Source organism: Hypanus sabinus, unplaced genomic scaffold (assembly GCF_030144855.1).
Source record: "Hypanus sabinus isolate sHypSab1 unplaced genomic scaffold, sHypSab1.hap1 scaffold_221, whole genome shotgun sequence".
NCBI lineage: Eukaryota > Metazoa > Chordata > Chondrichthyes > Myliobatiformes > Dasyatidae > Hypanus > Hypanus sabinus.
Window position 1 is genome coordinate 532,301 of NW_026780320.1, and position 27,950 is coordinate 560,250.

Below are 27,950 nucleotides of genomic sequence, written 5' to 3' on the forward strand. Positions count from 1 at the left end.
GGGCCATGGTTCATTTTCAGACATTCTCATCTCTGATCTCCCGATTTCACCCAAACTATGTCTTTAACAAGTTTTTTTAAAGAAAATATGTTATGTACTCCATGTTCATCAGATCAGGCTTTGACAATCTTTTTCTGTCCGCCATAAGTTGTTCAACAGAAACACAAGGAGACTCTACGGGCACAAACTGAAACACTGAGAGTGAACACGATCCTGATGAGGGAGAAGGTGAAGGTTTTCCAGCTGGTTGATCGATACGCTGAGCTCACGGTCATTTCTACTGTTCGAGATCAGAGACTGGTGGAACATGAGCTGCTGGCAAGAGGCAGAGACCACGAGGAGTGGAGAGAGAAACATCTCCGCACAGAGCTAGAAAAAATCCGGGCTGATCAGTTATTCCAGAGGAGTTTTCATCAAAAATTGAAAAGATCTTTCTTTAGAAGCCAATCCGGGATGTCCGCTGCAGTAGCTGGAGTCCCGGGAATCGGGAAAACAACAATGATTCACAAGATTGTTTATGACTGGGCCACGGGGAAAATATACCAACAATTCCAGTTTGTCTTCAGTTTCAAGTTCCGGGATTTAAACTCCATTAACTGCAGAATAAGCCTGAAAGAACTGATTCTGCATCAGTATCCCTACTTTGGGAATATCTTGGGAGAGATCTGGAAACAGACAGAGGGGCTGCTGTTTATATTTGATGGTTTGGATGAATTCAAGGACGAAATCAATTTTGTTGATTGTCGTAGAGACACAAAATCACAGTACACAGATCCTGAATTCAAGTGCAAGTTGTCGGAAATTGTGCACAGTTTAATCCAAGGCAATCTGCTCCCAGGGTGTTCAGTGCTAGTGACCACCCGCCCCACTGCGTTACATTTATTGGAAAAGGCAAAGATCGCTGTCTGGGCTGAAATCCTGGGATTTGTTGGTGAGGAACAGAAGGAATATTTCATCAGACATTTTGAAGATCAGACGGTGGCAGCAGCTGTTTTCAAACACGTGCAGGAGAACGAGATCATGTACACCATGAGCTACAACCCCTCCTACTGCTGGATCCTCGCCCTGGCATTGGGCCCCTTCTTCACACAAAAAGTCAGGAACCCGCAGCGAGTTCCCAAAACCATCACTCAACTGTACTCCTACTATATTTACAACATCCTGAAAAACCACGGCCGTGAGATTGAGAACCCCCGTGATGTGTTACTCAGGGTTGGTCAGATGGCCTTCAGAGGAGTGTCCGAGAAGAAGATTGTGTTTACAGATGGAGATTTGATCAAGTTCAATCTGAAACCTTCTCAGTTCCTGTCCGGGTTCCTGATGGAGCATTTGGAGAGATTTGCATCTGCCCGCAGCGTGGTGTACACATTCCCACACCTCACCATCCAAGAGTTTGTAGCTGCAGTCGCACAATTCCTGAATCCACATCCCGGGGATATCCTGAAATTCCTCACTGAAGTCCACAGCACGACAGATGAGCGATTTGAGGTATTTCTCCGTTTTGTTGCTGGTCTCTCCTCCTCAATGACAGCTCGGGGCCTGGAGGAGTTTCTGGGCCCATTTCCTCATCAAACAACCTGCCGGGTGATTGACTGGGTGAAGGAGGAGGTTAAACGTCAGATTGGAAACACATGGAGTGATGCTGGTAAAAGGAGCTTTCTGAACACATTGCACTACCTGTTTGAGTCTCAGAATAGTGGACTGGCTCAGGCCGCACTGGGATCTGTGGAAACACTTTCATTCAGTGGAATGACACTGACCCCGATTGACTGTGCGGACCTGTCTCATGTCATCGGACTCTGTGATACAATAAAACACCTCAAACTGGCTGTCTGTAATATTCAGTGTGTCGGAATGCAGCGGCTGGGACCTGGGCTGCACAGGTGCCAGGTAACTTAATTTATCTCCATTTTGAACTGCGAAACTGTTCCATTGCGTTTTTGCAAAGTAAATGGATTTGAGTAAAACTGTAATAAATCCCTATAACCCTTACTATCTCTTACTATCTTTCCTTTTGGTTAGTCCTGACCAAGGGGCTCGGTCCGAAACGTCGACAGCGCTTCTCACTATAGATGCTGCCTGGCCTGCTGTGTTCCACCAGCATTGTGTGTTGTTGTTGTTTGTATTTCCAGCATCTGCAGATTTCCTTGTGTTTGCCCTATGACACTTCCCTTCATGGGTTTTTGTTTTCATCGTGCTACTGCCTTGTGGATCCCTGTTCCCCATATCCCTTCCTCCTGTAGCATCTCTCTTCCCCATCCCCCTTCCACCTGTGGGATCTCTCTTTACTTTTCCCCTTCCTAACACTTTCCACTTCCGACCCAGGGAATGAGACCGAATATGTGGAGGTTACACGGTCACACCGACACTAAATTACTGACATTCGGTGAATACCCTGGGGCTAGTCAGTGAGGGACATTGACAGTGATGGGAACTCCGATCAGTGGTTTACTGAAGGTTTTAATGTTTCCTGAAATATCCAAGTGAGAGAAATTCCCTCAGACCCACGGTTTGAATCACTTTGTTCTTCAATTTGTATGTTCGTGTTTAGAATTTGCTGGGATGAACTGGGAGATTCAGGAATGAAACCGGTTTCTGCGGCACTGAGGAATCCGGAGTGTAAAGTACAGAAACTGGAGTAAGTATCAGACTGTGGGAGATGGTGTTCACTGTCACTGGGTGGCTGACAGTGAACATTAATGTGATCAGTAATTGTGTTACTGATAAACACTGGGGATTTGTACCGTCTCCTGTCTCTCTGTGTCCTTCACCCTCACTGTCTCTCATCTCCAGGCTGATCCGTGTCGGTCTCACAGATGCTGGTGCCGCGGATCTCGCCTCCGCTCTCAGTACAAACCCATCACTGACAGAGCTGGACCTGAGTTATAATGAACTGGGAGATTCAGGAGTGAAACTGGTCTCTGCGGCTCTGAGGAACCCGGAGTGTAAAATACAGAAACTGGAGTAAGTACCAGACTGTGGGAGATTGTGTTTATAGTCACTGAGTGTCTGACACTGATCATTAATGTGATCAGTAATTGTATTACTGATGAACTCAGGGGATTTGTACCGCCTCCTGTCTCGCTGTGACTTTATCCTCACTCTCTCCCATCTCCAGGATAGACAAAGTCGGCCTCACAGATTCTGGTGTCGAGGATCTCGCCTCCGCTCTCAGTACAAACCCATCACTGATAGAGCTGAGCCTGAGTAGTAATGAACTGGGAGATTCAGGAGTGAAACTGGTGTCTGCGGCTCTGAAGAACCCGGAGTGTAAAATACAGAAACTGGAGTAAGTACCAGAAAGAGCAAATTGTGTTTACAGTCACTGGGTGTCTGACAATGAACATTAATGTGATCAATAATTGTGTTACTGATAAACAGTGAGGACTTGTACCGTCTCCTGTCCCTCTGTGTCCTTCACCCTCACTCTCTCTCATATCTAGACTGAGGGATGTCGGTCTCACAGATTTTGGTGCCGAGGATCTCGTCTCTGCTCTCCGTATAAAACCATCACTGACGGAGCTGGATTTGAGATCAAACTCTCTGACAGACCGATCTGTCCCCGCTCTCCGCCGCCTCATACTGACCCTCCCGAGTCTGAAGTGGATCCAGTGAGTGTTTGTATTAATGTTCAATGCGATAAAATATCAGCGGTTCCGCGGGTTTTCTGGTGATATTTGTCTGTGAGTGTTGTTGAAACATTAACCCCAGTCCCCTGTTATTGATACTGTCGTGTAATCTGTTTATTTCATCTTTATTCTTCCATCTGTTTCAGGCTGTGGGGGAATCGGTTCAATGAGACCGGGGAGAAGGAACTGAGATCTCTGCAGGAACCCAGACTCGGACTGAGAGTGACCGTGTGAACCTCCCCGCGCGCGGGATGGGGAGATTTTGGCGGACTCCCTGTCCTCTCCTGTAACTACTCCTCCCCTTTAACTATCGCCCTTACCTTGAGTAGCCGCACGCCGAATGTCATTCCCAGTGGTTTTAACAGAACTGGCTTCAGTCTCGCGCTCTGTGACATCGGAGGCGTTCCCGCAGAGACGTATTTCCGCCTCCTGTCCAGCGACGCAGATTCCGCCGAATGTGTGGCTTCGAGACTCCCGCACGTAAGACCCTGAGGAATTACACATACAGGAAAAGCCCTGGATCCGGGGCTTTGTCTGGGACACCGGTGTCCCGGACGGGGATTATCTCGGGAAGGAATCCTTTTACTCCCATTGCTGAGGACGGTGCATATGGCAGTCTGGCCGATATAATAATGTTAAATAGTCAAATCCCTCGGCAGTGACCCTGGATCTGCAGCGATCCGGGACACGACCCTGAAGTATGATTTTTTTTAATCATCGGTTCCCTGATGCAGAGTGACGGTGAGAAACGGGACTGATGATTCAACCTGTCACTCGTTGTTGCCGGTCAGGTAATTGTGTGTGACTGTGAGTGAATCGAGACCAGCTTATTTATTCCACATGTGGGCAGCTCGCCCATTATGGAATATGCATTTGTCATGATGATATCAATAAACCGCTGTATATTCCTGTCTGCGTGTCGGCCGAATCTCATTAGAGGAGAAACAGTGAGCTGGGATTACCGCCCCCACACGCCCCTGGGTCTGAGCTCCTCACACTGGTACAGCAGCGTCTCTGCTCCAGGCGGAGGGATGTCGGTTTGATGGTGTATTGCCCTAGGATCTCTTCATTCCCCATCCCCATGCAGGCTGACACACCGCTTCCTCATACACCAGATACTCGCACTCTCCTGACCGCCACCTTCCTGCGCACCGCGTTGTTCTCACAGACAAAAACGACAAAAGAAGTTGGAAGCTCATATTCCTGTGTCAGACACAGAGTGAAGCTCTCTCCACACCGTCACACCACACACACCTCGTCTCAGGCGCAGAGTGAATCTGCCACCGCAACACCTTACCTCACACTCCCCGAATCAGACTCAGAGTGAAGTTCCCTGCACACCGTGCCATCACACACTCACAGGTTCGGACGCAGAGTGTACTTCCTTCAACACCGTCGCATAACACAGTCCTGGGGTCAGACACAGAGTGATGCTTCCTCCACACGGTCTCATTACACGGTCCCGTTGTCAGATACAGAGTGAAGCTCCCTCCACAGCATACAATCACAGAATCCCTGGATCAGGCAAATGAATCACAGTCGACACAGTCCCATCACACACTCACAGGGTCAGACACAGAATGAAGCTTCCTTCACACTGTCCTATCACACATTCCTGGGGACACACAGATAAATGCTGTGGAATCTCGCACTCCCGGGCCCAGACATGGAGAAAATAAGATTGTGTGAGATATATTAGCTGTGTTAATTTGAAATTGATCGCAGGAGATACTCTGATCCATGCAGCATTAAGAACGCCCACGACCACCTACCCACCTCACACACAAACAAGGTGAATCTTTGTGGAGAAGGTCACAGACAGGAAGAGAGGTAAAGGGGCGAAGTTGCTGCGCAGACAGGAAGGGCAGATGTAGCAGAGAGGCAGAGGGTCACAGGAGACGGAGGGGACACTTAGAAGGGGATTAACGCAGGGTTGGGTAGACCCGGAAATGGTAACTTAGGAATGAGGACTCTGAGACGGGCAGGGGCGTACAGGCAAATTTGAGAGTCATAGCGGTTAACAATTTCATTTGTCTTCGAGATCCGAGAAGAAGCAGGGATGAAATTGAAGAAGAGGATAATTCTGCGATAACGGTGTCCCAGGACTTCCCGCGCTCTCGCTCTGCCCGCACACCTAAATGGACGCCATTCCTTCTCCTCCACTCACAGAGTCCGCAGTCCCAACCAAATTCCACTCTTTCCCATTTATTTCCACATTGGCAATTACAGCGGCATTCCACGCCTTCCAATTCACTCCCATCGAGCAGACTCCCAATGGGAACTCACCATTCACACCAGCCATCTGAACTCCCAATGGATTCCATTCACTCTTATCGTCCACAACCCCAATGGGAGCCAAAACTTTCTACGTAATGCCATCATCTGAACGCCAAATTGAATGCAACCCTTACTCTTCACTGCCACTCTCCGAACCCCCAATAGGGCACCACCGCTTCCCATTTACTTACACTGGCCGCAATCCTAATGTGACCCTACCCCTTCCTATTCACTCCTACTGTCCCCACTCCCAAAGGGACAACATCTATTCCTATTCGCTCCCACCGTCTGCCTCCTAATGGGGTTACACCCCTTCCCAATCACTCCACCCATCCGAAATATCAATGGACTCCAGCACTTCTCTTTCATTTCCACTAGGCGCAATCCTGTTGGTCTCCATCCGTTCCCACTCTCTCCCACAATCCGAAATCCAAACTCCACCCTTCTCATTTATTCTCACCGTCCGAAATACCAATTGTACCCACCCCGTCCGATTAACTCCCATTGTCTGAACTGGAACTCCCAATGGGATCGCACCCGTTCTCGTTCACGCCCATCCACCACCCATCCCCCGTGGACCCCACCCCTTCCCATTCACTCGCACCGTCCGCGCACACAATAGAACCCACCCCTTCTCATTCACCCCCACCGTCCGTAATCCCAATAGACCTCAAACATTCCCATTCACTGCCACCGTCCCCACGCCCACTGGGACAACTTCCCTTCCCATTCACTCCCATCGTCCGCATTCCAAATGGACTACGCCCCTTCCCATTCACTCCCGCCGTCCGCACTCCCAATAGAACCCACCCCTTCCCATCCACTTCCACCGTCCGCACTCCCAATAGACCCCTTCCCATTCAACCCACCGTCCGCTCTCCCAATAGACCTCACCCCTTCCTATTCACTCCCGCCGTCCTCACTCCCAATCGACCCCACCCCTTCCCATTCAACCCACCGTCCGCTCTCCCAATAGACCTCACCCCTTCCTATTCACTCCCGCCGTCCTCACTCCCAATAGAACACGCCCCTCCCATTCACTCACATCGTCCGCACTTCTAATAGACCCCACCCCTTTCAGATCCAATCACAACGTCCGCTCCCCCAATGGACTCCTTCCCTTCCCAATCCATCCCATCCTCCACTCTCCCAATGGACTCCCCCCTTTCCATTCACTCCCACCATTTGCTCTCTCAATGAGATCTCTTTCCGTTCATTTTGGAGATAGTGATCACAATTCTATCTTTGTTAACATTGCATTGGAGAAGGATAGAAACAGACAAGTAGAGAAAGCGTTTAATTGGAGTAAGGGGAGATACAAGGGAAGAACCTGGAAGCATACATTGCGAGCAGATGTTCTCAGGGAAGGGGCCATGAGAAGGCCGTGGCGAGCAGAATTAAAGAAAGCCCCCAAGGAATTCCACACGTATGTGAAGATCAAGAGGATCCGACGTGAGAGCATAGGACCATTCCAATGTGACAGTGCAGACGACTGTGTATGGAACGGAAGAATATAGCTGAGGTACTGGTAAAGGATCTTGGCGAATGTAGGGATAACTTACAGCGGATTGAAAAGCTTGAGCATATTCACATTAAGAAAGAGGATGTTTTGCAGTTTTAGAAAGCATAAAGTTGGATGTTTGTGGGTCCGGACGAGAGGTATCCCAGACTAATATGGGATCGAGGGAAAAGATTGCTTGTGCCTCTGGTAAGGACCTTTGCATCAACAATGGCAACTCTAAAATCCTCTGGAATATCTCTCATCAATGGAGATGGGAGAGGTTCCAGAGGTTTGTAGAGTTGCGGATGTTGTTCCATTATTCACGAAAGGGATTAAGGGTAGCCCAGGAAATTATAGGCCTGTAGATTCGTAGGTCAGTGGTTGGCAAGCTGATGGAGAAGATCCTGATAGGCAGGATTAATGAACAGTTGGAGAGGCATAATATGTTTAGGAATTGTCAGCATGGCTTTGTCAAAGGCAGGTCGTGCCTTGCGAGCCTGAATGAATTTTTTTGAGGATATGACTAAGGGCTTTGATGAACGTAGAACACTGGATGTAGTGTACATGTATTTCCGCAAGACATTTGATAAAGTACACCATGTAAGGCTTATTGAGAAATTCGGTGGCATGGGATCCAAGGAGACCTTGCTTTCTGGATCCAGAAATGCCTTGCCCACAGAAGACAAAGACACAGAAGGTTGTAGACGGTTCATCTTGAAAATGGTCAGCAGTGGAGTGCCTCAGGGATCTGTTGTGGGACCCCTTCTCCAAGTGATTTTATACATGATCTGGATGAGGAAGCGGATGACACAAACACTGGGCGTGTTGTGGATAGTCTGGAGGGATGTCAAAAGTTTCAGCGCAACGTTGATAGGATGGAAACTGGGTTGAGAAATGGTCTGCACATGGTGGGCCGAAGGACCCGTCCTGTATACAATCTTTCCTCAAGTAGGGAGAACACAACTGCATACGGTACTCCGGCTGCTGCGTCGGCACTACCCTGAAAGTATGCAGCATAATCCCCCTCCTTTGAAATTCAACCCCTCCAGCCACGGAGGCCGAACTTCCATTTGCCTTCTCATGAACAGTTGCACCTTGTGCGACTCATGCAGAAACACTCACAAGTCCCTCCGCGCAAAATCTCACTGCAACCCTGCACTGTTTTAATAATCAATTGTGTTTCCCCACCAAAGTGGAGAATCTCGCATTCCCAAAGTTGTAATAGATCCGAATTACCTTTGCCATGTCTCCGAACCTGTTCATATCACTGTGCAGACTATCTATATCCACCGTTGAATCAACTTGCTAGTTTAGTGTGATCGGTAAAATGAAATTCGCTTCGCTGTGTCCCCTCCTCGAAGCCGGTGATATGGAGGGTGAACTGTGGTGGGCTCAGGTCTACCTCGCCTAGCTTTCCGCTCACCACTGAAGGCCAACCGGAGGAACATCGGTGGGAGGAGTATCGCTGAGACAGTGGGGTTTGTTGGACGAGAGTCGGAGTCAGAAAGAAGAGGTGGCGGCGTCAATCGGAGCCGGGGTGGTCAGTGGCAGGAATGGGAGCGGTTCCCCATTACAACCCGTCCAGTGTAATCATCTCACATCTATTCTCGCTTCTCTGCCACTTCAATAGAAACTTCGCCGTCAGTCGGCTCTGCTGGCAGCCACCGGACTGTCACCTTTCTCAAACAATGTAGGTCGAGGGACGGTGTGATTTCGGTCCCAGAAAACCAGAAATCCGTGAGGTTTCCAATAACGGAATCCCCAGCTGAGCGATGGGGTGTAAATATTACCCATGTGCGGTTGTGCAACGGCAAGGAATAGCAGATTATACAAAGCTTGCAATGATAACGTGAGTATTTTTACTAATTCCAGCTTTAGCGAACAGTTATTAAGAGGAAAAGAAGAAAATTCAAAGGGCCCATTAACAATTAAACCTGGCTAAATGCACACAGCGTAGGAGTTCATATCTTCCAAAAGCCTGGTGTGTCCTTTACTCATGCTGCCGAGTCACATCGCCATCACCAGTAAAGCTTCCCATCTTGGCCTCTGTCGGATCGCGCCTTGCCGCCGGATCGAACCCTATGGCCGTCTCGCCTGATCTTCCCCTCTCCCCAGCTCCCGCCAAAAGACCCCGAAACCCAGCAGTGCCCCTCACAAATTGCTCTCGGCCCAGCTTTCTCTAGAACCATCTCCCATTCCACCATCCTGAATGGATGACACAATAGTTGATCATCACCGACCCTTATCTGGAACTGAAACTTACGCACTACCAATAGAGCACACCGCTCTACAGAAAGCTACAAAATGAATTCTACAGGGCTCGCAGTGGAAATCATAACTACGGCAATACATATATCCGGAAAATCTTTGATATAGTTGCTAGCTTTCCTTCCAATTTCATATTTCCTCTTATGCCATTTTAGTCACGTTCTGTTGATTATTTTCTTAAAGTTTTACAATCCTCTAAGTTCTCACCATTTTTTGTTCTGTTATATGACCTCTCATTTGATTTAATGTTGGCTTTGACTTCCCTGACAGCCTTGGTTTCGTCAGCAATCCTTCTTCTTATTCGGGATGTGTGGATTTTCGTAATTGCTCCCAGAAACTCCAGACATTTGGTTCCTGCGAATGTCCCCTTCCAATCAGCTTTGCCCTACTCCTCTCTCATGCCCGTGTGATTCCCTTTACTCCACTGTAATACTGAGAGATCTGACTTTCCCATCTCCCTCTCAAATTGCAGGGTGCATTCTGTGGTATTATTTTTAAAATTCATTTACGAAATGTCAGCGTCGCCAGCTAAGCCAGCATTTGTTGCCCATCTATAGTATTTTGATCACTGTCTCCGAAGGATTCCTCCACCGTAAGCTCCCTAATCAAATCCGGTTCAGTACGCGCACCCATCCAGATCAACCGAGCCCCCTGTGGGTCAAACGCGAGCTGCTCTGAAATACTTTCTCGCAGGTAAACTACAAGTTCTCTCTCTTCAGAACACACCAAACTGTTTGTCACAAACTGCCTACATTTTGAAATCTTCTTGCTAACACGATCACGACGCACGGCGTCTGTTTTTAAACCAAATATGTCCTCAGCCCGATCTTCCCAGTTCCATTCTCTCGGACAAATTAGTTCAAACCCTCTCGAGCAGCCGCCGTTTTTCGTCCAGGTGCAAAGTGTCCTTACTGTGCAGGTCGTACCTTCCCAAAATCTTCCCAAGATAATATCCCAACGATCCGAGGAGAGAGAGAGAGAGAGAGAGAGAGAGAGAGAGAGAGAGAGAGAGAGAGAGAGAGAGAGAGAGAGAGGAGAGAGAGAGAGAGAGAGAGAGAGAGAGAGAGAGAGAGAGAGAGAGAGAGAGAGAGAGAGAGAGAGAGAGAGAGAGGAAGATAGGAAGAAAGATGGGAGAGTAAGGGGGGAGCAAAACAAGAGAAACAGGACGATAGAGAGAGACGAAGATCGGCAGCAGATGGAGAATAGGGAGAGTGCATGGGTGGAGGGGGAAAGGTTTTGAGAAAGACCGGTGCAGAGAAGTTGTAGAGACAGTGCGAGAGGTGGGGAGAGGTGGAGAGAGAAGGAAGATCGGCGGGTGGAGAGCAGAGGAGAGAGTTGTGGAGGGAGGAGGTTCTGGGTAGGGGAGAGTTGTAGGCTGGAAGACTGATGGGGCAGATAGGGAAAGAGGAGTCACGGTCTGGCGATTGGAGTTGCTGGTACGCTTCATCATTGTCCTTCTCCAGTGGCGTTTGAAGCCTGACTTCAGAGCGGAGACAGCTTAACCCCGCGGAGTAGCGAGCTGAACCGGCCCCTCCCTCTCCACTCTCCGGAAAATCCGGACCACTTCCATCGCGCTCGGCGTTCCCCGAGCGTTCAAACCTCGGGCCGTTCCACGATCTCCGACACCCTCCAGCTCTCCAGCCTGTCCACGGCCCCGCGATTCGCCCTGTCAATTTCCTTTCTAATTCTTCCCCGCCAGTTGACACGATATCGGCTCTCTTCTCGCTCTCGGGTCTAGGCCCGGTCCCCGGCGCCTCCACTCTATTTCGGCTCTGCTCGCCTCGGTTCTGCCGCATCGACTCACGAAACGCCTCCATGTCCTCTCTGGCTAGCGTCACACATCGGCTCATTCCCCGCTCTCGGGTCCGGGTCCGGCCGCGTCGAATTGGCCCGCAAGCGTCTGTACCGTCGATACTTCAGTTCACACCAGAAACATGCCAGATCGTACAGGCGATTCAAAAACTCCACTCAGATCGGAGGATCTCTCAGACTTTTGCCCTGTTGCTGTTCCTGCCCGGATAAATGGAGCGGACAGTGGAGAGGAACTTCGACGCGAAACTGTCCTGCTTCACTGCGGTAAACCTGCGTCAGTCTGAATTGATTGGCTCCAGGTAGACTGATCGACGTAATTTCTGAGCCAGGGGACGTCACAAATTTGTGAGAGGTGCGGGCGGGGGAGGAACTGAAGGAGGCGGGGAGTGCTGTAGGTGAAGGGCGCGGCCAGAGATCCCCGGAGGCGTGTAGGGGAGGGAGGAGTGACGAAGACGATTAGAGGTGCAGGAGAAGGAGCGGATGGGCAGAGAGGGAGTCACGAATTCGGGAAGAGACTGGGAGAAGTTCTGCTGGGGTATTGAGGAGGGAGTGGGTAACGGAGGCGAGATAGGCTGTAGGGGAGGGAAGCGTGAGGTAGACGGAGAGCGCTGTCGGTAACAGATTGAAGAGCAGGCTAAGGTGTTCAGAGAGGGGAGCGGAGATGGGGGGGAGGATGTGGTATCAGTGAGGGAGTGGTTGCTGGAATGATATGGGACACAGGGGAGCCGTGCTAGGTAGGGAAGGAGCGACTCACACGCTGAGGTGTCTAGCAGGAGGAGAGGAGACGGAGGCAGGGAACATTTTCCTGGAGAGAGGAGTTCACAGTCCGAGTGAGTCATTGGGAAGGGAGGGGCAATGGAGATGGGGATTGGAGTACAGGTGGATGGATGATGAGGGGAGGGGCGATGTATTGACAACCTCTCCCCGACTCGCACCCACAGTTCGATACCGGACAGACGCTAAACTATCTCCACCTTAAACCGCTTTCTCAGCGTTGTGAAGAGCCGCCCCTCTTGGGACGTCAAGGAAACTACGGGAGGAACGAACCTCAGGTTCCCCTCCTCCGTAGACGGCGGAGGATGTGTGGACAACGCAATCTCACCAACCCTTCCCCCTCGCTCTGCTTCAGCCACCAAGATCATACCTACAACTCCTCGGATCTCCCAGCAACAGGACCCTCAACCAGCACTATCGCGCCGTGCTCGCACACCCTAACCACACCACACCGACAATCAGTCGGCCTTAAGACGCCTGTGAGGGGAGGGAGCACGTCGGGCTATTGACTAGACTCCCCACTGACTCAGGTGGTTCAATATCACCGTGATGTCTTCCAGGGCATCGCCAAATGCCCACTAACCAACCGACTCCACATCGCAGGTCTGAGGGTAGGGTTAGAATGCAGTTGGCACTCTGCCCACCAACTCACCACTCCCTCATTACCTTATGTGGAGGATATGGTTACTGTTGAGCGGATTAGTGTCGTTAATCCGCCGAGTCCTCTCTGCTGTCCCGGTATCCGATCGGTTGATTCTCCTTCTCTTTTTCCTCTGTTCCGAGCTCCACCGAAGCTCTCAGCCTCTCTTCCTATCTCTGTCCTCGCTCCTTATCTATTACTCTGTTTCTCCCAGCCTCCCTCTTTCTCTCCCCTTTTCGTGTGGTGTCTCACTTTTCATTGTCGAAGGAAGATATTTCCGTGTTTCTGCGTTTTGAGTTGGACATAATGGCGTTTATGGAGTTTTTGCGATCTCACACTAATGTTTTCTGTGTTCCGTGTTTTTCGCCCATTCCTTTCCATTTTGGTTTACGAGGGGAGCGGGATTTGGGAGTTGGCGATCTGGATGCTCTTCCTTTCTGTGCGGTGTGGGGTCGATATTTCTCTCCGAACGGCTTTTCCTTTCTGTCACTAATCCTTTCTTAATCCTGTCTCGGTAGGTGCACGGATGAGAAGGGGTGTGGAGGACTAATGACTCGGTGCACGCCGAGAGACGAAGCTGGAAAGCAGGTCGGCTCTGAATTGGACGGGAGAAGGACAATAGAACCATAGAACATTACAGCACAGAAACAGGCCTTTTGGATCTTCTAGGCTGTGCAGAACCATTTTTCTGCCTAGTCCCACTGACCAGCACCTGGACCATATCCCTCCATTCGCCTTTAATCCATGAACCAAGTTTTTCTTAAATGTTAAAATTGAGCCCGGATTTACAACTTCATCTTGCAGTTCATTCCACACACGCACAATTCTCTAAGTGAAGTAGACACCCCGCCACCCCATGATCACTATAATCTTTTCCCCCTTCACCCTTAACCCATGTCCTCTGGTTTTATTTCTCCCCGAGCCTCAGTGGAAATAGCCTGCTTGCTCATCATGATTTTATACACCTCTATCAAGTCTCCCCTCATTCTTCTACGCTCCAGGGAATAAAGTCCTAACCTATTCAGCCTTTCTCTGAAACCCAGTTTCTCAAGTCCCGGCAACATCCCTGTAAACCTTCTCTGCACTCTTTCAACCTTATTAATATCCTTCCTGTAATTAGGTGATCAACACTGCACACAATACTCCAAATTCGGCCACACCAATTCCTTATACAACCTCACCATTACATTACAACTCTTATACTCAGTACTTTGATTTATAAAGGCCAATGTACAAAGAGCTCTTTTTACTACTCTGTCTACCTGTGACGTCACTGAGGGAATTTTGTATCTGTATTCATAGCTCGCTCTGTTCTACTGGTCTCCTCAGTGTCTTACCATTTACCTTCTATGTTCTACCTTGGTTTTTCCTTCCAAAGTGCAATACCTCACACTTGTCTGCATTAAGATCCACCTGCCATTTTTCAGCCTATTTCTCCAACCGGTCCAAATCCCTCTGCAAGCTTGGAAAACCTTCCTCATTGTCCAATACACCTCCAATCTTTGTTTCGTCAGCAACTTTGCTGATACAATTTACAACATTATCATCCAGATCATTGATATAGATGACAATAACAGTGGTCCCTGCACTGATCCCTGTGGCACATCACTAGTCACAGGCCTCCACTCAGAGTAGCAATCCTCCACTACCACTCTCTGACTTCTCCCATTGAGCCGATGTCTAATCAAATTTACCTAACTTACCATATACCTTCCTAACTAACCTCCCATGCGGGACCTTGTCAAAGGCCTTACTGAAATGCATGTAGACAACATCTACTGCTCCCTTCATCCTCTTTCCTTGTAACCTCCTCGAAAAATTCTAATAGATCTGTTAAACATGTCCTACCACGCACAAAGCCGTGTTGAATCTCCCAAATAAGTCCCTGCCTATATAAATACTAGTAGATCCAATCTCTTAGTACTCCTTCCAACAATTTACCTACTCCTGACGTCAAACTTACAGGCCTATAATTTCCCGGGGCCAGTTTGTGTGCGTGCTGTTCGAAAACTCTACAAACACTCCTTAAAAATCCTGCCGAGTAACTCACCTACCCTTGACGTGAGGTTGGTCGATGTTCTTTAAGAGTACCCACCCCGCTTCTAAATTAACATTAACATTTATTATTGGATTTCTAGAATCTTGCTTGTGGGTAGGAAGAACCCAAATGCATTGGTCAAATCCGCATTTTACACATCTCCTCCCTCTCAATGATGTGCAGTAAATACCGTCAGGCGCTGGAAACATATCCCGCTTAATGCTCTTTAAGAGACCAGACGCGACCTGCTCAACGACCAAATGCTTTTACAAACTTAAAAGGCATTTTGTATCTCCGCATGGTTTTGTATGCTTGCAGGATAGTGAAGGTTTGGTCACACACACCGACGGCGGGGGGGGGGGGAATAACCCTACAGCGCATGTGCAAAGCGACGGGGGTCTATTCGGGCCAATTCATGTCCCAAGGGAGATGGGTCAAACGCAAACTTGTTTTCTCACATCTTATTTATTTAGAATTAATTTAGTGTCATTTTGTATCTCTTCCCGAGAATGATGCGGGAAAAAAAACAATATAACACAATAATGTTAAACCTGACCCATAATGTATTCAGGAGATATGCGTTGCAAGTCTTGTTTTTTACTCATAGTGGTAGAAGTCTGGAAAGAATTGCAGGGGCGATGGTAGAGACAGATGCGATGGAGGGTATTGGAATCCACAGTATAAGGAAAAAGTGGGGATGTGGACCTTGGGTGGGCAAACAGCACTGGTTCAGTTAGGCATGAAATTACCAGTTCGAAACGTCACGGACATATTTTACTCGCAAATTCCTACGAGCCTGAGTTGACTGCGCACTCATCCCAGAATCCAGACCCACCACTGCAACCACACGGTGCACTACGTCCCGACACACACACACACACACACACACACACACACACACACACACACACACACACACACACACACACACACAACACACACACACACACACCATCTCACTCGTTTTCCCAGTCAGCCCAAGCCCACGCGAGCACCGCACTCGCTTCCCCACCTCACTCAACCACTGTCTCAAGGCTCCCCATCCCAATTACATTCCTCTCTCCCTCGATCAAGATGCACGCTCATTCATCCGCTTCTGGTCCACACCGCTGCTGCTCCTAACGTCCAGGAGCTGCCGGTCCATGGGACAACCATCCCGGAAATAACACATGAGAGATCAGGCGGTGAATGTGAGGATCTGGGTCCCGGACTGGAGACACTGCTGCGGCCTCCAGACTCCGCTCATTCCGCGGCCTGAGTAATGACCTGAATCACCATATTTCACAGCGCTGATCACCTGCTCCCTGAATTTCGACTGAGTGACAGCATAAATAAATGTGTTCGTACAGCAGCTGAAATTTTTCAGCAAGCCTCCTACATTGTGAAAGATCCATTCAGAATCATTGAAATTGAATCGTATTCCTTTCAGCTCATAATACAGGAAATTTATAAACCACGTTAACCACAAGAGGATGAAGCTGCCGGAGAGGGTGAAGAGTAAAACCACAGACCTCCTCCGGCTCTGCATCTCCGGGTCCCTGCTGTTCTCCCCATTGCTCTGACCCCTCAGCCCCTTACGGACCCGACTGGCCACAACAATGTGCCTGACCGTCAGAGCGTTCAGCAGCAGAATCACAATGAACGGGATGAACGGATTGAAAATCATGTCGAGCCAACGGTTCACTACCCACCCGAGGTCAGTAGAACTGTTGGCCGTGACTTTACAAAGCCACCGTACGTTGTTGACTATCTCTCTGGGTTCAAAGAGGAAGTAGCGGGGAACGTTTTTCAGAAAGGACAGCACGCCGGTTGTTGTGAGAACCACAGCCGCAGTTTTCCCGGTGCAATATTTTGTTTTCAGCTTCTGACAGCAGATGACGACAAACCGATCGAAAGTGAATGTGACGGTGAACCAGACAGAACAGTATGTGGCTGTCAGTCTCAGTACCTCGACAACCTTGCACGCTGGGGTAATCCTCAGAATACTCCACGGAAAGTAATACTCCAAGACTTGACGCACAAGGACCTCTATGACTACGGTCAGCAGATCCCCCGCTGCCATGGCCACCAGGTAGCGAGTGGTGCAGGTAGAGAGGCCGCACTTTCCCCGGGACAGGATCACAATCGCCAGTAAATTCACTGGAGGGAGAGAGAAGAGAACAAACACCGTGTATTATTAAACTCATTCTCCGGGATTGGACGCAGGTTCGGGATTCAGTCAGAGGTCAGGAGACTAGATGCGGTGAACGGCTGCTCATCCAACACCAAACATGGGTCACAGTTTCTCTGACCTACCTTCTTCAGTGTTGCGATGAGCGATGTGTCGGTAATTGCCGGGGTTAAACACGAGCGCCATGATCAACAACGATCAGTAGTTAACGCGATTCTAGTCGCTGGTGAGGCTGGTTTCACTGATTTCCAGTGACTGTCCGCGCATATAGAAACTCAGCACCTGACAGGACCGAAACTTTTTCCACAGGGAGAAGTGAAAAACAGGAGCAAGGGTTCAGTCTGAACAGAAACACAATGTCTGAAATTCAATCTCGGGAAATCGCTCTCAGTCACACAGTCCCAGAGTGCTGCTCGTCCCCAAGAATGGGACAACATTGCCAGGGTGCCATTGAAACTTCCCAGTCACACCTTCCCAGAGGATTCCCATCTCCCTACACTGGGACAATATGGTCCTTAAAGGACCAAGTATTCACTCCGGTCAATAACTCATAAACAGTCGTCACCACAATGTATAATATTCCTAGTCTCGCATTCCCGGAGAGCTGCCTGTCCCCAGCATTGGTACCACTCTGAACAAAATTCCATCAAATGCAAGAACAACGTTCGAGTCGATCCCGTGAGTTAGAGACGAGACAGGGGTTTAGTTCCGTTTGTCATTAAATCTGATAAATCAGAATATTAGAGAGTCAGGATCGATATCACTGACGGGTATTACTGCCACAAGTATCGAGGGGGAAGCTTGCAAAACGACCCCAAACAGCTCACACAGGTTTACAGACAGAAGTGCCAAACGCGAATAGATGTGCTCGCTCACCAGGAACTCCAATAGCGACAATGAACACGTTCAATATTCTATACACAGGCTGGAACCTATCCAACAATGCAGGCATTTCCTCCGGCGAGTGATCTGGCCCCGTGTGCTACAGAAGATCTCTCGCAATGAAATGTCGAGGCTGCACGTACCTGGGGTTTTAATGTTATTTCGCGACTCCACGGGGACAGTTTTCAACTGATTTTAAAATAAATATTTTTAATAATTTATTTACAGTCTCATTACGTCAGCCAAGTGCAGTCCCTGGTTGCAACACTGTGATTACCTCAGTGAATTAATTGTGAATCTGACACAATGGAGATTGTGATGTGACTAAGGGTGTGTAAATTCGGAGTGTCATTCCTCCAGCAAAGGGGATATTGCTTCAAACACCATCAGACCCAACTCTCCACCTCACCTTGTGTCAATGCGACTCCTGTCCATCGGCTGAGCAGATAAACTGAGAGTAAAGCGGCCTCTCCACTCTGATTCTCCACCAATTGTAATCACAGCTCATCTCACTGTAAACTCATCTCCTACTCCCGATACAGGAAACCATCCTCAGCTTGTTCGAGTGAAGTGTACCAAACTTTGTCCTGGGTCGTAAACATGTCTACGTTCACCAGTTCTCAGAAGCATTTTGACCATCTGTGTGGATTAGTTGGAACCACCAAATGTGACTGAACCTTCAAAGCTGTCTCCTCAACTGCAAAGTGCTTCCACTGTAAATCTGAACTTGAATAAATATGTTTGTAAGACGCAACATCTTGAATTGTGACATTGCAGCTTGAGTTACTGCATTGAATTACGTGTTGTTAACATTGTCACCAGGATTAAAACCTCTTGACGTAATTTGAGTTTGAGAGTCTCTGCCTAGAGTTTGTCTAGGAAAATGTATATTTTTGTTGATGAATGAACACTTTCATATCCACCAATCTGTCAAGTGTCTTCAGTGACTCCCTCACAGTCAGAATATTTGGGGACTCGTTCAGGACGCACCCCTAAACCTAATGCATGGCGACCAAAGTCAGCAGTCTAAGAAAATGACTGTGTGTCCAAGACCACGACGGAGATTTGGAGGGGCGGATAGGATGTCACTCTATTCTGATGTTCTGCCCTCTGGTCTCAGACTACCCCATTATAAGGAACATCCTCTTCACACCCAGTCTGTCACATCCTTTCAACATTCGATAGGCTTCAATGAGAAGCCGCCTGCCTATCAAATGGTCTGGAATCATTTCCAGAAACACCTTTGAACACTTTCCAATTATTAGCACATCCTTTCTGAGATCTTAGACATAGTCTTGAATTGGCTTGTTCTGTCTCTGAGAATAACCCTTCCAGCTTCTCTCCTTCTGCCTTGTGTACTCCCGGCCCTGACCGATGAAGGCCGGCATGTCATCTGTCTGTTTCACTACCTGAGAACTGCCTGAGTAGCCATCACTGCTGTCTATGTGAAACAAAAGTTTCATGGGAGAGAGAATTCAATAGCCTGCTCTTTGCGTTGCCCTGGTTAGAGCACTGGACAGGTTGGAATTTAGCCCGGCCATGGCCTATACCTGAGCTCTGCTCTAATCCATGCTGGGGACCGAGAGAGGAGAGGCGAAATGGCCGTTACCGAGGGAGAAGGGATGTGAGGCAGTGTTAGGGAAGTGACGATTGCTGATAATTTTATTAAGTAGTTACCTTCCTTGTTCTGCCACCCCATAAACCTCTCTACCCCTCTATGGATAGCATTCTTCCATTTTGTCAAAGGTTGGTGTGTTTGTCTGTATTGGTCAGAGACTGAATTCAGAGCTTGCGAGTTAATAGACAATAGACAATAGGTGCAGAAGTAGACCATTCGGCCCCTGGAGTCTGCACCGTTATTCTGAGATCATGGCTGATCATTCACTATCAATACCCAGTCCCTGCCTTGTCCCCATGTTGCATAAAGTTTTGATTAGAGCACACTTGAAGTATTGTGCTCACATTTGATCAATCCCTTGTACGATGAATTAGGAAAGTTTAGCGAAGACACAGTGTTGATTTACCTGGATGCTGCGTGAATCAGAAACGATACGTTATGGGTAAAGTCTGAGCAGTTGTGTGTTTTTCTCTTTGGATGAAAGTAGGATGAGAGACGCCTTAATAGAGGTATACAAGATGGTAAAGAGGTGTACATAGAGTGGACAGGCGGAGCCTTTCTCCCACGGCGGAAATTCTAATAGGAGGGGCCATAATTTAAAGGTGATTGTAGGAAATTATCAGGGGATTCCAGAGGTTTTTTTTTAAACACAGATTGGAGGGTCTGTGGAATGCATTGCCAGGGGTGCTGAAAGAGCAAAGTTCTCTCTGCTCTCCAGGGAGCGAATTATTTTTTCTTTTTTCTCTGTTTCCGTCTATTCCGAAGCTCACTCTCTCCCTTTCTATCTCTATCCTCTCTCCCCATTCCTCTCTTTCTCCAGACCTCTCTCTTTCTTACATATTAACGTTAAAAAGAAACAGGAGCAGGAGTCGGTCACGTGGACGGTTGAGCCTGCTCGGCCATGCAAGAAGATCCCTGCAGATCTGGCCGTAGAAACGGCGCCACCGACCTTGCCGTGGCCTGTTTGTTGACACGAGTCAGAGAGCGCTAGGCTACTTGGTTGCTCAAGCACTTGCATTTGCTAGTTGTTATTTGAACTGTGGTCAGTGAGTACTGCTGCCTTCTATTTAATTGTGTCAAGTTACACGAGTCTGTCACGCTGTGAGCCTCTCTGCAGCAGGCGGGAAGGCTTCTCGTTTCATTGACGAAGGAAGTTTCTAACGTGTTTCTGCGTTATGCATTGCACCATTGCGTTCATGCACTGTGGACATTCACGCGTTTATAATTTTTTTTTATATTCTGTGTTTTTCACCCATTGCTTTCCCTCTTGTTTTGTGAGGAGACGGCTGGTTTGCGATCCATGTTATTGCTCGATTATCGCGGGGGAAACGGGGTTTGGGGTCGATGTTTTTGTTCGCGTGTGTGCATGGCGAGGCTCTTGGGGCTCAGTGATCGGGATGCCGTTCCGAGTTGTGAAGTGCGGCGTGTGTGGGTGGGTGGGTTAATGTTTCTTTCTGAACCTTTGTATCATCAACGAACTTACTATCCCATCCCGCCGTAAACTCTGACAGACCTCCACACTATCCACGACACCCCTGGCCTTTGTGTCATCAGCAAATTTACTAAACCATCCCTCCACTTCCTCATCCAGGTCATTAATAAAAATCACGAAGAGTAGGAGTCAGCGAACAATTCCCTGAGGCACACCACTGGTCACCGGCCTCCATGTAGAATATGACCTGTCTACAACCACTCTTTGCCTTCTGTGGGCAAGACAGTTCTGGATCCACAAAGCAATGTCCCCTTGGATCCTATGTCCATTACTTTCTCAATAAGCCTTCCATGGGGTACCTTATCAAATGCCTTGCTGAAACCCATATACACTACATCTACTGCTATACCTTCATCAATGTGTTTAGTCACATCCTCAAAAAATTCATTCAGACTCGTAAGGCACGACCTGCCTTTGACAGAGCCATGCTGACTACTCCTAATCATATGATAACTCTCCAAATCTCCATAAATCCTGCCTCTCAGGATCTTCTTCATCAATTTACCAACCATTGAGGTAAGACTCACTGATATACTATTTCCTGGACTGTCTCGACTCTCTTTCTGTCATAAGACGGGGCGTTGGGAACGGACCCAAATGCAAGACACAGACACTGAATTATTAGGGACAGGACTAGGGGCTTCGAAAGCAAGGAATGTGGGGAAGAACTGACGCTGCACAAGATGCGGGCCCTGGACGAGACTAGGATACAGGGGCCGGGCTGTGTCTGGGCTAAGACTAGACTAGAAAAGCGGGACCTGGACGAGGAACTAGGAACTTTGAACCTGGACAAGGACTCCGATTCAGAGACGGTGCCGGGACCCGGAACCTATATCTTGACTCTGGCTCGGACACCGGATCCCGGCGAGGTCAAGAAGTGGCAAGGCAACAGGACTGGACGTGGGGACAGAACGCGGGACTCCTGGGCTGGACGAGGACACAAATCTCAGACTTGGACGAGGACATGAAGGTCAGACTTGGTCTTGGTCGAGGGAGAACAGGAACGCAGAACCATGGTCGAGGGAGAACAGGAGCGCAGAACACAGAGCCGGGACCCCTCCTTGGAAACCGGATGTAGGTCCGGGACTCATACACAGGAAGTTGCACACGACGAGACAGTTCCCAACGCTAGGTTGCGGCAAACAGCCGGATCTAACTAGTGAAGGCGAGGACATAAGGAGAAAGTTCCAAACAACGAAAGTCGGTTCTTATCTGGACTCAGGTTGCAGGGCAAGGCTCCAGACTCAGGTTGCAGGGCAAGGCTCCAGACACAGGTTACAGGGCCAGGCTCCAGACACAGGTTTCAGGGCCAGGCTCCAGACAAAGGTTGCAGGGCAAGGCTCCAGACACAGGTTACAGGGCAAGGCTCCAGTCACAGGTTACAGGGCCAGGCTCCAGACACAGATTGCAGGGCCAGGCTCCAGACACAGGTTACAGGGCCAGGCTCCAGGCACAGGTTGCAGGGCCAGGCTCCAGACACAGGTTACAGGGCCAGGCTCCAGACACAGATTGCAGGGCCAGGCTCCAGGCACAGGTTGCAGGGCCAGGCTCCAGGCACAGGTTACAGGGCAAGGCTCCAGACACAGGTTACAGGGCCAGGCTCCAGACACAGGTTACAGGGCCAGGCTCCAGACACAGGTTACAGTGCAAGGCTCCAGACACAGGTTACAGGGCCAGGCTCCAGACACAGGTTGCAGGGCAAGGCTCCAGACACAGGTTACAGGGCCAGGCTCCAGACTCAGGTTACAGGGCCAGGCTCCAGACACAGGTTACAGGGCCAGGCTCCAGACACAGGTTACAGGGCCAGGCTCCAGACACAGGTTACAGAGCAAGGCTCCAGACACAGGTTACAGGGCCAGGCTCCAGACACAGGTTACAGGGCCAGGCTCCAGACACAGGTTACAGGGCCAGGCTCCAGACACAGGTTACAGGGCAAGGCTCCAGACACAGGTTACAGGGCAAGGCTCCAGACACAGGTTACAGGGCCAGGCTCCAGACACAGGTTACAGGGCCAGGCTCCAGACACAGGTTACAGGGCCAGGCTCCAGACACAGATTGCAGACAAGGCTCCAGACACAGGTTACAGGGCCAGGCTCCAGACACAGATTACAGGGCCAGGCTCCAGACACAGATTACAGGGCCAGGCTCCAGACACAGGTTACAGGGCCAGGCTCCAGACACAGGTTGCAGGGCAAGGCTCCAGACACAGGTTACAGGGCCAGGCTCCAGACACAGGTTACAGGGCAAGGCTCCAGACACAGGTTACAGGGCAAGGCTCCAGACACAGGTTACAGGGCCAGGCTCCAGACACAGATTGCAGACAAGGCTCCAGACACAGGTTACAGGGCCAGGCTCCAGACACAGGTTACAGGGCCAGGCTCCAGACACAGGTTACAGGGCCAGGCTCCAGACACAGGTTACAGGGCCAGGCTCCAGACACAGATTGCAGACAAGGCTCCAGACACAGGTTACAGGGCCAGGCTCCAGACACAGATTACAGGGCCAGGCTCCAGACACAGGTTACAGGGCCAGGCTCCAGACACAGGTTACAGGGCAAGGCTCCAGACACAGGTTACAGGGCCAGGCTCCAGACACAGGTTACAGGGCCAGGCTCCAGACACAGATTGCAGACAAGGCTCCAGACACAGGTTACAGGGCCAGGCTCCAGACACAGGTTACAGGGCCAGGCTCCAGACACAGATTGCAGACAAGGCTTCAGACACAGGTTACAGGGCCAGGCTCCAGACACAGGTTGCAGGGCAAGGCTCCAGACACAGGTTACAGGGCCAGGCTCCAGACACAGGTTACAGGGCCAGGCTCCAGACACAGATTGCAGGGCCAGGCTCCAGACACAGGTTACAGGGCAAGGCTCCAGACACAGGTTACAGGGCCAGGCTCCAGACACAGGTTGCAGGGCAAGGCTCCAGACACAGGTTACAGGGCCAGGCTCCAGACACAGATTGCAGGGCAAGGCTCCAGACACAGGTTACAGGGCCAGGCTCCAGACACAGGTTACAGGGCAAGGCTCCAGACACAGGTTACAGGGCCAGGCTCCAGACACAGATTGCAGGGCAAGGCTCCAGACACAGGTTACAGGGCCAGGCTCCAGACACAGGTTGCACGGCAAGGCTCCAGGCACAGGTTACAGGGCCAGGCTCCAGACACAGATTGCAGGGCCAGGCTCCAGACACAGGTTACAGGGCCAGGCTCCAGACACAGATTGCAGGGCCAGGCTCCAGACACAGGTTACAGGGCCAGGCTCCAGACACAGGTTGCAGGGCCAGGCTCCAGACACAGATTGCAGGGCAAGGCTCCAGACACAGGTTACAGGGCCAGGCTCCAGACACAGATTGCAGGCAAGGCTCCAGACACAGGTTGCAGGCCAGGCTCCAGACACAGGTTACAGGGCAAGGCTCCAGACACAGGTTACAGGGCAAGGCTCCAGACACAGGTTGCAGGGCAAGGCTCCAGACACAGGTTACAGGGCCAGGCTCCAGACACAGGTTACAGGGCCAGGCTCCAGACACAGGTTGCAGGGCCAGGCTCCAGACACAGATTGCAGGGCAAGGCTCCAGACACAGGTTACAGGGCCAGGCTCCAGACACAGGTTACAGGGCAAGGCTCCAGACACAGGTTACAGGACCAGGCTCCAGACACAGGTTGCAGGGCAAGGCTCCAGACACAGGTTACAGGGCCAGGCTCCAGACTCAGGTTACAGGGCCAGGCTCCAGACACAGGTTACAGGGCCAGGCTCCAGACACAGGTTACAGGGCCAGGCTCCAGACACAGGTTACAGAGCAAGGCTCCAGACACAGGTTACAGGGCCAGGCTCCAGACACAGGTTACAGGGCCAGGCTCCAGACACAGGTTACAGGGCAAGGCTCCAGACACAGGTTACAGGGCAAGGCTCCAGACACAGGTTACAGGGCCAGGCTCCAGACACAGGTTACAGGGCCAGGCTCCAGACACAGGATACAGGGCCAGGCTCCAGACACAGATTGCAGACAAGGCTCCAGACACAGGTTACAGGGCCAGGCTCCAGACACAGATTACAGGGCCAGGCTCCAGACACAGATTACAGGGCCAGGCTCCAGACACAGGTTACAGGGCCAGGCTCCAGACACAGGTTACAGGGCCAGGCTCCAGACACAGGTTACAGGGCAAGGCTCCAGACACAGGTTACAGGGCCAGGCTCCAGACACAGGTTACAGGGCCAGGCTCCAGACACAGGTTACAGGGCAAGGCTCCAGACACAGGTTACAGGGCAAGGCTCCAGACACAGGTTACAGGGCCAGGCTCCAGACACAGATTGCAGACAAGGCTCCAGACACAGGTTACAGGGCCAGGCTCCAGACACAGGTTACAGGGCCAGGTTCCAGACACAGATTGCAGACAAGGCTGCAGACACAGGTTACAGGGCCAGGCTCCAGACACAGGTTGCAGGGCAAGGCTCCAGACACAGGTTACAGGGCCAGGCTCCAGACACAGGTTACAGGGCCAGGCTCCAGACACAGATTGCAGGGCCAGGCTCCAGACACAGGTTACAGGGCAAGGCTCCAGACACAGGTTACAGGGCCAGGCTCCAGACACAGGTTGCAGGGCAAGGCTCCAGACACAGGTTACAGGGCCAGGCTCCAGACACAGATTGCAGGGCAAGGCTCCAGACACAGGTTACAGGGCCAGGCTCCAGACACAGGTTGCAGGGCAGGGCTCCAGACACAGGTTGCAGGCAAGGCTGCAGACACAGGTTGCAGGGCAAGGCTTCAGCCAAGGTATACAGAAAGAAGGAGAAGGGAAAGGAACAGTTCAGCCTCAGGGTAACGGCAAATACGGCCTGACTTACACCACAGAGGCGAGGACAGGATACTAATAAGATGAACCCGCCCCTACACTCGAACCCAAGGCCTCTTATATTTCCAGCCCCAAGACGAGAATCAGGTGCCTGGGATTAAGCCCAACTGAAACAAGGACAGACGAAGACCCGGAGTCCAGAGTAAACGGACCGGACTGTGAACTGGAGCGCAGATTTCACGAACCGGATCGTGACACTTTATTTTTTTATTGTTTTTTTAAAAAAACTTGTTTTATTGTTTTCAAATAATTACAGAAAGAAGAAAAATATTCCCTTCCCCCCTCCCCTTATCACCTCCCCTAACATCCCTATAGGAAAGAAAGAAAGAAAGAAAGAAAGAAAGAAAGAAAGAAAGAAAGAAAGAAAGAGAGTGAGTGAGTGAGTGAGTGAGTGAGTGAGTGAGTGAGTGCGTGCCTGGATATCGGAAGATCCCCACATGCTCCACGGAGTTCGCAATAACTTTTGTATATATATTTAGTTTTTTCCCCAAATAAACAATTATTTTATCTTCAGAGCACCTATATATTTAATCCTGTCTATTGTAAATAAGGGCGCGAAATTTTCAAAAATGATTCATATTTATCTCTTAAATTATAAGTAATTTTTTCAAGTGGAATACAGCTGGAAATTTCATTCTTCCAACGATCTATACATAAGTATGCATCCGATTTCCAAGGAACTGCAATAGCCTTTTTGGCTCCTGCCAGTGCAATTTTTATGAATTATTTCTGATATTTATTCAATTTGGGTTTCGATTTTATCCGTTCAATATCGCCTAATAAAAATAATATTGTATTATGTGGAAGTTGTGTTCCAATAATTTGTTCCAATAGAACTCTTAAATTTGTCCAAAGAGATTGAATTTTAGAACAAGACCAAGCAGAATGTAAAAAGTACTGATTTCTTGGTTACATCGGAAACACTGATGAGATAAATTTGGATTTAATTTATTTATGTTTTGTGGTGTAATATATAATTGATGTAAAAAATTATATTGCACTAATCTTAACCTGCTACTTTTGAATATGTGACAACCTTTGTTGATCTATCTAAAACTAGATCTAGACAAAAGTTAAAATCTCCACCTATTAATATTTTGTCATGTGCGTTAGCCAAATTCAAAAAGACCTCTTGTATAAATTTTACATTATTTTCTTTTGGTGCATAAATATTCATAAGAGTCCATAGTTCTGTAAAAAATTTGACAATGTATTATATCATATCTCACCGCCGAATCAATTAATACGTTTTGTATTTTAATTGGAAATTTTTTATTAACCAAAATTGCAATTCCTCTCGTCTTTGAATTAAATGAAGCTGCAATATCATTTTCAACCCAGTCTCTTTTTAATTTCTGATGTTCTATCTCAGTTAAATGTGTTTCCTGTAAAGAAGCTATATCTATTTTCATTTTTTTAAGTTATGTTTAGATTTTCTTTTCACCGGTCCATTAAGCCCATTAACATTAAAACTTTAAAAATTCAGTAAATTAGTCATTATTTTCAATTCTGTTACTACAATCTAGAATAGTACCTAATCTTTCAACTTTCGTGGTATCTTGGGAAATCTTTCTAAAATTCTCCATGTTGTTATGTGTGTCCCCACCGATCATCCAGGCAGAAAGACAGAAGAAAAATGGAGTATAACGAAAAAAAACAAAATACCCCCCTACTAATGTTGTGAAAAAAAAGAACACAACATTACACCCCTCTGTTGTACGTGTCATGGCGATCGCCATGTTTACACACGTGAATCCTGCAGTAATTGATCACAAGCTCCCCAGCCCCCCCCCCACGCAACATAAAAAAGTATATATATAAGAAGAAAAAAAAACTATTCTCAATTAGTATTTCTGAAATTTTGCTTTTCTCCCCTATGTCATCCTTAAATGTCCATCACCTCCCTTCACTGTCTCTGTCTTCATCTTTAATCCATTACACTTGGAAATCTCTATGTGTAATTAGTGAGTTGTTGGAAGTTTCTGTGCGAACTCCTCC

General features: G+C 49.1%; 1 protein-coding gene across 1 annotated transcript in view; it reads left to right on the plus strand.

The window, feature by feature from the left end:
* The window catches only part of LOC132387797 (NACHT, LRR and PYD domains-containing protein 12-like), a 61,194-nt gene that overhangs the window by 14,987 nt on the left and 18,257 nt on the right, over positions 1 to 27,950 (plus strand). Inside the window, exons 5-9 of the mRNA XM_059960175.1 lie at positions 149 to 1,890; positions 2,326 to 2,408; positions 2,552 to 2,638; positions 2,821 to 2,964; positions 3,119 to 3,289. Coding sequence (XP_059816158.1) covers positions 149 to 1,890; positions 2,326 to 2,408; positions 2,552 to 2,638; positions 2,821 to 2,964; positions 3,119 to 3,289 — 2,227 coding nt within the window. The remainder of the gene's footprint in view (positions 1 to 148; positions 1,891 to 2,325; positions 2,409 to 2,551; positions 2,639 to 2,820; positions 2,965 to 3,118; positions 3,290 to 27,950) is intronic.